The 9,765-nt window shown below is 40.9% G+C and overlaps 1 protein-coding gene across 1 annotated transcript in view; it reads left to right on the forward strand.

Annotated features, from left to right (window-relative positions):
- Nucleotides 1-2,644: 2,644 nt before the first annotated feature.
- The window catches only part of LOC107575231 (interferon-induced very large GTPase 1-like), an 11,577-nt gene continuing 4,456 nt past the window's right edge, over nucleotides 2,645-9,765 (forward strand). Inside the window, exons 1-7 of the mRNA XM_016261639.1 lie at nucleotides 2,645-2,718; nucleotides 3,187-3,279; nucleotides 4,977-5,036; nucleotides 5,269-5,787; nucleotides 5,878-6,462; nucleotides 6,911-8,871; nucleotides 8,963-9,719. Of these exons, the coding sequence (XP_016117125.1) occupies nucleotides 3,258-3,279; nucleotides 4,977-5,036; nucleotides 5,269-5,787; nucleotides 5,878-6,462; nucleotides 6,911-8,871; nucleotides 8,963-9,719 (3,904 nt within the window). The 5' untranslated portion in view covers nucleotides 2,645-2,718; nucleotides 3,187-3,257. The remainder of the gene's footprint in view (nucleotides 2,719-3,186; nucleotides 3,280-4,976; nucleotides 5,037-5,268; nucleotides 5,788-5,877; nucleotides 6,463-6,910; nucleotides 8,872-8,962; nucleotides 9,720-9,765) is intronic.

The raw sequence follows: 9,765 nt of genomic DNA on the forward strand, positions 1-9,765 counted from the left end.
TGACGTGAACAATAAAAAAATGCGTGTTACACGGCATTAAATTAAGAAGGCAATCCGTTTGTCCCTAAATACGTGATTATATTAATTGATTTTCGATTGAAATGACACAATATCAGAGATCTGAGCCCTCAGCAACCGCGCTGGACACTAAACGGTACATCGGCGACTTTCGCGCTCTTTTTAAGCTAACGCTCCCGCGTTCTGTGGGTTTACGGGGTTCATGTGCGGTCTGTTTGCGCACATCCATCCCGTCGGGCCCCTCGCAGATGTTGGTTTTGGACTCTGGCTCTGTTTTGGTAGGATGTGAGAAGTTCAGAGGTCAGTGCTGCCATGGAGACGGTGATGGAGCGCGGGCTAACGAGCGGATGTCCAGCGGGACTGCCGGTCGGTTCCGCCGAGCCCGCGGTGATCTGGAGCGGCTCTGAGAGGGCTTCACGCGGAGCTTCCATCTCCTTCAGCGGGACTAAACAAACCGTGTCAGAGAGCCGTCAACCCACACAAAACACAACGCTTAAATTAATACATAATGAACACACACTGGCTCTGAGGAGACTTTCACACAGCTTATTTTTACACTACAGTACTGTGCTTTCCCGTGTCATTAAAATACGTTTTAAACATGGTAACACCACAGTGCTGTGTGTGTCAAATCGGTATTTTTACGATGCTGCTTGTCATTCATGAATGACGCTGTGTGGGTTCATAGTTTAGATGTAAACTTCTAAGTTTGATTTCACTTGTATTTGTTCACCTATTTTCGTATTTTTTGAAATAGACAAGGTGGTCGCCATAGCATCAGTACACTAATGAACAGATACACATGCTAAATTGTCAACGATACTTCATTTTATATTTTACAAATATATCACAAAATTGGTTATTAATAATCTGACATCTACTATGATAAAACCATGTTTTTTACATTTACCATGGTGATACATTTTTTGGGGCATTTACCATGATGAAACCATGTTTTATGGACATGTATAAAGGTAAAACGTATAGTTATGGTCCATTTTCTTTAATGGATGTCTACTAAGGTGGCGTTATGTTTTTTTAGACATTTACCATGGCGATATCATGTTTCTTTTGACATCGACTATAGTAATACCATGTTTTTTTACATTTACCATGGTAATACCACATTTTTTAGATGTCTACTATGGTGACATCATGTTTTTTTGGACATCTACTCTGGTGATGCCATGTTTTTGGACATGTACAATGATAAAAACTTTTTCTCCACATTTACCATGGTGATACCATGTTTTTTGGATCTCTACTACGCTGACATGTTTTTTTTTAGACATTTACCATGGTGATACCACTCCTTTTTGGATGTCTATCATGGTAATGCTATGTTTTTGAACATATACAATGGTAAAAACACATCTTTGGGGATATTTACTATGGTGATACCATGTTTTTAGGAAATCTACATCTACAGTACTATGGTCATCCCATGTTTTTTTTGGACATGTACCATGGCGAAGTCATGTTTTTTGGACATCTACTGATACCATGATTTTGGACATGTACCATGGTAAAACCATGATTTTGGATACCGTGATTACTGTATGTTTTTGAATATATTAAATGGTGATACACTGTTTTTGGACACATATACACATTTTTTTGAGCATATACTATGTAGTACCAAGGTATTCTTTGAAAAACATTGGAAAACCATCTAAGTACCATGGTATATGAATATGCAATCATTCAATACTATGGTATATATATTAAAGTACCACGATTTTACCATTTTACGCCATCACTAGTCAGTAAGTGTGATATAAATAAGGGTTGATGTTCCCAAGTGACGGTGCATATTATACAGAATGTTGATTTGATTGGCATCTAATCTAATATGTTAATTTACTAGTCTAATAAAATGTTTTAGGGGCACAGAAGTGGGTCGACAGACAGGCAAACACTCTCCGCAGACAATCCTGCCCTTAAAACACACTCTAAACACTCATTCAACACGCTACTAGGCCCAATTAGTGCCGCTAATTACCCGGAGATCTCCTTTACATGACAATCAGGAGAGCTGGTGCTGTAAAGAAGAGGCTGGAAAATCAACTCAAGAAACTACCCACAATGCCACACACCGACACTGATTGATTATGACGGCTAGTTTTCTGACAATTTGGTATTAAGTGTGGGAAAAAGTATTTAGTCTGTTCACTTAAAAAAAAGTAATGTGGTATGAGCATGTTTCTTACACATGGTACCATGTTCATTTGGTTTGGCCGCAAAGCTCTATTTCTGAATGTTCTCGGAGCAATCGCACCGTTAATGTTCTAAATACATTTTTGGTTATTCAAACAGTATGGGAATGTTACTTCTGAACGTCCCATGAATGCTGGACGTTTGTACATTTTTAAAAGTTACATTTCAAAACATTCTTAGAACATATTCCTTGACAGACAGATGCGTGTATGTTATTGGGACAGACTTCATTCAGATGTAGTGCTTTTAACAAGCCTCCAATAGAAGGCGACGAACAGAAACCAGACCGTTTCCAAAACCAGTGCTATTCCTAAGCTTTAAAACCATTACAAACTGAAAAAAAAAGTAAATGAAGAAGAAGCTTGCACTTTGACCCGGGAGACAGAAACTGATTACATTATTTTGTGAAGTGAGCGGCGACTCCTACAAACTTCCTCCTGGTTACATTGTAGCAAGTCTACATGCTGAAACCTCAGAATACAGGTATCATATGCTCTCTTAATGTTTGTGATATGAAACTTCATTGTGATGTGCAACATGAAATAATGACTTTAGTTCGTTTATGAATGTAACAGCTGTATGAGCAACAGTTTCACTTTCATCTTCTGTCACTGAACAAAAGCTAAATGTGTTCAGTGTTTAGAAGCAGAAACGTTGTCTCTTGTGAAGAGTTTCTGGTTTATGTTCAGTGCTGCAGAACTTCTGAATGTGGAGATACAAGTGATTCAACATTTAATAGCATTCTTTCAATCATTTGGATACTTGAGTTCAATCTGTTTTCAGTAATCCAGAGAGTATCTTGTTTCTATCACATATGAGTGTTTGTTCAGTGATTCACAGCAAGAGTTAAACCCGAAAACTGAACAACAGAACAGTGATGGGGCTTCACCTAGTCTGGAAGAATGCACAGAGACTGTGTTACTGATTGAAAATCACTGAAATCTCTTACAGGACGATGAACAGACGTCAGGAGTCAGAGAAGATGCTAAAGAAATAGATGGAGGAGAGAACAGAATATCAACATGTCAACCTCAGAAACCACGGGTAAAAATCACAGTCGCATCATTGTTTAAAATTATTCTAAAAGAACATTTTCATTCCATTCGGTCAATACAATTACCAATTCTTGGTTACACTTTATGTCCTTGTTACGGTGTAAATATACATTTAAGTACTGAGTAATATTAATTAACTACATGAACTTACTATATGGTTAGGGAAAGGATTAGGGTTTGGCTTGCATGTAATTATGTATAATTTATTGTTAGTATATTAGTAAGTACATGTAACAAGGACACCTTAAAATAAAGTGTTACTAAGCACTTTATTTACATTCAGGGGCAGTATACATCATATCTAAAAAAATCCATTTATTTTTGCATATTTAGTGAAAATTATCAAAATAATTTTAGTCTCCTCAACAACCTCCAAACATTTATTCTGATGTTTCTATCAATGAAAACTCTGCTCCTGCTTGCACTGGCCTCCATCAAGAGGGTAGGGGACCTGCACGCATTTTCGGTTGACGAATCGTGCCTAGAGTTTGGGCCGGCTGACTCCCAGGTAATCCTGAAGCCCCGGCCAGGCTATGTGCCCAAGGTTCCCACTACTCCCTTCAGGAATAGGTGGTAACACTTGCATCCTCCTGGGCGCTGGCTCGTGGTGCCTCGTTGACAGATATTTGTAGAGCTGTGGGCTGGGCGACCCCCAACGCATTCACTAGATTCTATAGCCTTCGTGTGGAGCCGGTATCCTCCTGTGTTCTCACCTCAAACGGGTAGAAGCACTGAGAGGCCCCAGTTTAGTGACGGCTTGCTAAAACCGCTCCAGAGAGTCCGTACTGTAGACCCTGTCAAGCTCCTCCATCCCCTCGGCAGGCCCTTGATGAATCCGTGAGAACTGATAGAGGGCTGGGTTCCATATGTAGAGACCAAAGTGGATCCCATATGTGTAAAGTCCATGGTATAGCCTCAGAGCCCGTGTTTCCCCAGCAGACTTCTGCAATTTCCAAGAGAGCATATAATCAACTCTAGTCTTCCATATGCACCTAAACAGTTGTTCATATGTGTAAGTTCTTCCGAATCCTCCTTCGGGAAGGATGGGGCTTCCGCGGCGTTCCTGTTCCAAGTGGAACGGGTACGTTTTCCCATTGTTATCCAGTCTCACTGAGTGGGTAGTGCAAAAGTGACTGGCCTTCTTGTTGCGAGCCCTGGCCTACACCAAAAAGGGAGCGCAGGAGGCTCGCACAGGACACTGGAAGGGGCAGCATCCATGGCACTTAGGTAGGGATCCCAATTCGTCGGTCACGATGTGAATCATAGTAACTGACTGAAAGGGACTGTCTCGGTTAAGTATGTAACCATCGTTCCCTGAAGGAGGGAATGAAGACGTCACATCCCGTCACCACGGCTGCTGTACCACCGCTGAGCGGCCGGGTTATCACCTCGGCTCCGAAGCGAAAAGCTGGTATGTGTTGCACCCTCTACCTTTTTATGCTCACGCTGTGATCAGCAGCAGCTGGATGCAATCATCGCATGCCAATGTCCATTGGCTCATTTAGTTTACACTCGAAGTATATTGGTCTCTTGAAGCGAGATTCCAATTCGTCGATCACGACATGATGTCTCCATTCCCTCCTTCAGGAAATGAGGGTTACATATGTAACCGAGACATTTTGCTGTTTTAATATTTTGTTCAAAGATGTTTTCTGTTGGGTGATGAAGGTCTTTTGTTTCATACAGTGATTGTCGTCCACAATCCTCCTCGTAGGAGAAGATGGAGCAAAGAACCACCTCCTCAGAGTAAGTATTTATCTACATAAATACATGAAGTTATGTGTGGAAAATATAAACAATTTATCCCCATCAAAACACAAGTGATTAAATGTATCTTCTGCTGCTGGATTCTGGTTATTTTGATCTGTGATGTTGGATTAAGGTCAAGATCCTGGCATCATAACATGTTACATATCACATGTGTTGCTGTATGATGTGAGAACTGTGGACACTGAATGTCTGATTTGACTCTTTGCAGTGAGGATTGTTGTTCTGGGTTCGAGCGTGTCAGAAAACAGTCTGGTGGGAAACTTCATCTTAGGACGAGCAGCGTTTGACAGTGAAGCTCCTCCAGATGTTGTAGAGAGAGTCGGAGGAAGACTGAAGGACAGACATGTGATGGTCATCAACAGTCCTCAGCTGCTCCAGACGAACATCTCAGCTCATCAGCTCACACAGACAGTGAGAGAGTGTGTGCATCTGTCTGATCCAGGACCTCATGTGATCGTGCTGCTCCTCAGACATGAGCCGTGTTCAGCAGAAGATCAGGAGCGTGTGGAGAAGGTGCTGCTCTCTTTCTCTGAGCAGGTTTATCAGCACACCATGGTGCTCACAACACAAGAGCCCACAGAAACCAGTGACATCCTACAGAACATCATTCAGAAATGTGCAAACAGACACTTCGGTCTTCAGAGGAGCAGCTCTCCTGATGATCTGCTGCAGATGTTTGAGGACATTGTGAAGATGAACGATGGACTGCGTCTGGATTGTGCCGAAGGTTCACAGTTTTTCACAATGGATGATATTGTGTGATGAAATTTGATGTTTATATAGGTACATTAATGTTTTTATTTTCTTCTGTTCTCAGTTTCAGAGTGTAAAAAGCTGAATCTGGTTGTGTGTGGGAGTGACGGGACATTGAAATCCTTCATATCAGGTCTGATCCTGCAGCAGACCGACAGAAGATCAGACGTGGAGCTTCGTGTAATAGAGCTTCCAGCTCTGATCCATCTCTCAGAGGAGGACGTGCTGCGTCAGACTCTCCGCTGTGTGTCTCTCTGTCATCCTGGAGTTCATGTGTTCATCCTCATCATTCCTGATGCTCCACTTAATAATGAAGACAAAGCTGAAACGGAGAAGATCCAGAGGATCTTCAGCCCGAGAATCAACAAACACATCATGATCCTCATAAAGCAGAATCCAGAGCGTCAGACAGCAGAACTAAATGAAGAAACACAGTCTGTCATTGAGAGTTTTGGAGGACGACATAATTTCATTGACCTGAACACACAAGTGTCCACACTGATGGAGAACATCGAGCAGATGCTGGAAGAAAACAGAGGAGAGTTTTTCTCCACAGAGACATTTCTGGATGCTCAGATGATAAAACTGCTGAAATTTGAAGAGATGAAGAAGAAAATTCAGTCACTAGAAACACATGTACTGTCACAAGGTAATGAGCAGACGATCATTTTGGGTCTTAAACTACAGAGCATGTTTTGAAATTGATTTTTTGTTACAGTAGAGTTTGATTCTATATTAGAGCTTTATACATTTGAATTTTAAACCAAAGAACTGCAAAATTCAACATTCTAAAGTTAAAAAATTCCAAATTCAATTTAAAAATTCCAAAGTCAAAGCTTCAGTGTTCCACAGGAAATTTTACAAAAGATTATCTGATCATTTTGGCCAATCACTGAAGAGAAGTGCAGAATTTGACAGAGCAACTGATGAAAATATAGAAAAGCGCACCCTGTGTGAATTGTAAAGTAGCATGTCAATCTTACTTCCATATACTATACTTACCAAGCAGATAGCAGACCTCTTTTATGTTACAGAATTCAATTTTGTCCGGAAAAAAAACTTTAGGCTGTAAAACTGATGCATTTCCACTCTTACAGGTTCAACAGAGAGAGAAGATAATCTGAGGATTGTGCTGCTGGGAAAAACTGGAGTCGGGAAAAGTGCAACTGGAAACACCATCTTAGGAAGAAAAGCATTCACAGCAGAAACATCTCAAGAGTCTGTTACTAAAGACTGTCAGAAAGAGACAGCTGAAATCAGCGGCAGACACATTACTGTGATCGACACTCCAGGACTGTTTGATACTGAACTCAGTAATGAAGAAATCCAGAGAGAAATCAGCAACAGCATCTCCATGATCCTGCCTGGACCACATGTGTTCATCATCGTGCTCAATTTAGGACAACGATTCACTAAAGAAGAGGCAACAGCTGTGGAGATCATCCAGGAGACGTTTGGAGAGAAATCTTTAATGTTCACCATGGTGCTCTTCACCAGAGGAGACTTTCTGGAGAACAAAACCATTGATCAGTGTTTGGGAAAACCTGGATCTGCTCTGAATCAGCTGATTGAAGCCTGTGGAAACAGATCCCTTGTGTTCAATAATAAAGAGACTGGAGACCGAACACAGGTGACTGATCTACTGCAGAAGATAGACAACATGGTGAAAGCAAACGGAGGGAGTTACTACTCATGTAAGATGTTCAGAGAGATGGAGAGAGAAATACAAGAACAACAGATGAAGATACTGATGGAGAGAGTCAGAGAAAGAGAAGAAGAGATGAAGAAACTAGAAGAAGAGAAAGACAGAATGAAGATAAAGATGGAGGAACATCATGACAAAGAGAGAAAGAGACGAGAAGAAGAATTTATTGAGAGAGAAGAACGATATAAAAGAGACATCAAAGAAAGAGAGGAACAAGAGAGAAAGATGAAAGAGGAGATGAAGAGAGAACGAGAGGAATGGGAGAAACAGAAACAAGAGGAGAGACAAAGAAGAGAAGAAGAGGAGGAGAGAAGGATAAAGAAAGAACAAGAAATGCAGGATGAATATAATCAGAGACTTAAACAAGAGGACGAGAGAAAGAAAATGTTGGAGGAGGAACGACAGAATCAGGACAAAGAGAGAGAGAGAAGAGAAGAAGAACTGAAAAGAGAAATTACAGAACAAGAGAATGACAGGAAGAAAAGAGAAGAAGAATATAAAACACTAATGAAAGAGAGAGAAGATCTTCGATCTAAACATGAAGAAGAAGAAAACAAGACGAAGATCCGGATGGAGAAACTGAACAGAGAACGAGAAGAACTGATGGAGAAACATGAAGAAGAGAGAGAGAGAATGAAGATGATGATGGAGGAAGAACGACAGAATCAGGACAAAGAGAGAAAGAGAAGAGAAGAGGAACTCGGAGAGAGAGAAGAACGATATAAAAGAGAAATGAAGGAACAGGAGGAGCAGATGAAAAGTGTAAAAGAGGAGTATAAAAATGAAATAAAAGAAATGAGGAATGAAACAGAGACTGTAAAGAAAGAAAAAGCAAATCTTCAGATCAGATTCGACACAGAAACAGACAGACTGATGAACAGAATAGAGAATGAAAGACAACATCACGAGAGAGAGAGAAAGAGAAGAGAAGAAGAATTAAATGAGAGAGAAGAGAGATATAAAACACAAATAAAGGAGAAGGAGAGAGAGATGAAAGAGGAGATGAAGAGAGAACGAGAGGAACGGGAGAAACAGAAACAAGAGGAGGAGAAAAGTAGAGAGAAAGAACAGAGAGCTTGGGAAGAACAGATTCAGAGACTGAAGAGTGAAATGGAGGGAATAGTCAGAGAGAAAGAGAGAATAGAAAGAGAGAAACAAGAACAGCTAGAGGATTCAGAGAAGAGACTGAAAGAAGAAAGAAACATGCGAGAAGATCAACAGAAGACTCTTGAAGAACAGCATGAAGAAGAGCTGAAGAGAAGACGAGTGCAGTGGAGAGAGGAATATGAGAGAGAGGAAGAGGAGGAGAAGAAGAAGAAGAAGATCTGCTCTAAAACTGGTCCTTCACTGCAGGTAAATAACAGAAATGAATTATTGCTTGTGATGATTATAATAACAATTGTACTATTGTTTTAACTTTTTGTATTATTGTTTTTTTACACAGGGAGAAAACCGGGACATTGAACCAGCAGAAAAAATACAGAATCTATTTCACAGACTTCATCTTGAAGACAAACACCTCAACAGACTGAGAGCTGCAGATGTTCTTCAGATAACTGCACATTCATTACAGTCTCATGAGTCTTGTGCTGAAGAAGAGCTGGTTCAGACTTTCCTACAGAAACTACTGATGATGAACTACAGAGCACGATACATTCAAACTAAGCAGACCAAAGATCACATGCAACAAAGAGACAGTGACTCACCTGAAGATGAGAGTGATATTTTTGAAAGAATGTCTAATAAAACCACAAGTCAGTCTGAGCGAATCCACCCGATGGATGTCCAGATGGCTGTGTTTCATCGTGCTGATGTTTTCCTGAAGCAGCTGATGGTCACTAAACTGTCCCAGTGCCAGTGCGCTCTGCCTCTGCTTGTTCCTGATCCAATCACACGACAGATTGAGTTTCCTCTCTGGACATTCAGACAAATCAGCAAGAGCTGGAAGATCAGAAACACCAGAAATGAGATGATCAGTCAAACCTTGCCGATCTACAAGGCAGAAACTCCAATGGTGTTCTTCTTCAGGTTTGGCTCTGTGTCTTCCTCCAAGTCTCAGCTGATGAACAGTCTGATTAATGAGAGACACAACACATTCTTCCACAGATACTGCCCAGGCAGCAGCAGAACCAGAGTCCTGATGGACGGAGTGGTGGAGATCTCCTGGTTCTGCCCATCTGGATCATATAATGATCATTTCAGTGAGTGTGTAGCATTCTGTAATCTACACGGTGATGCAGGAGACCA

This window comes from Sinocyclocheilus grahami, unplaced genomic scaffold (assembly GCF_001515645.1).
Source record: "Sinocyclocheilus grahami isolate Dianchi unplaced genomic scaffold, SAMN03320097.WGS_v1.1 scaffold2518.1, whole genome shotgun sequence".
In the NCBI taxonomy this organism is placed as follows: Eukaryota; Metazoa; Chordata; class Actinopteri; order Cypriniformes; family Cyprinidae; genus Sinocyclocheilus; species Sinocyclocheilus grahami.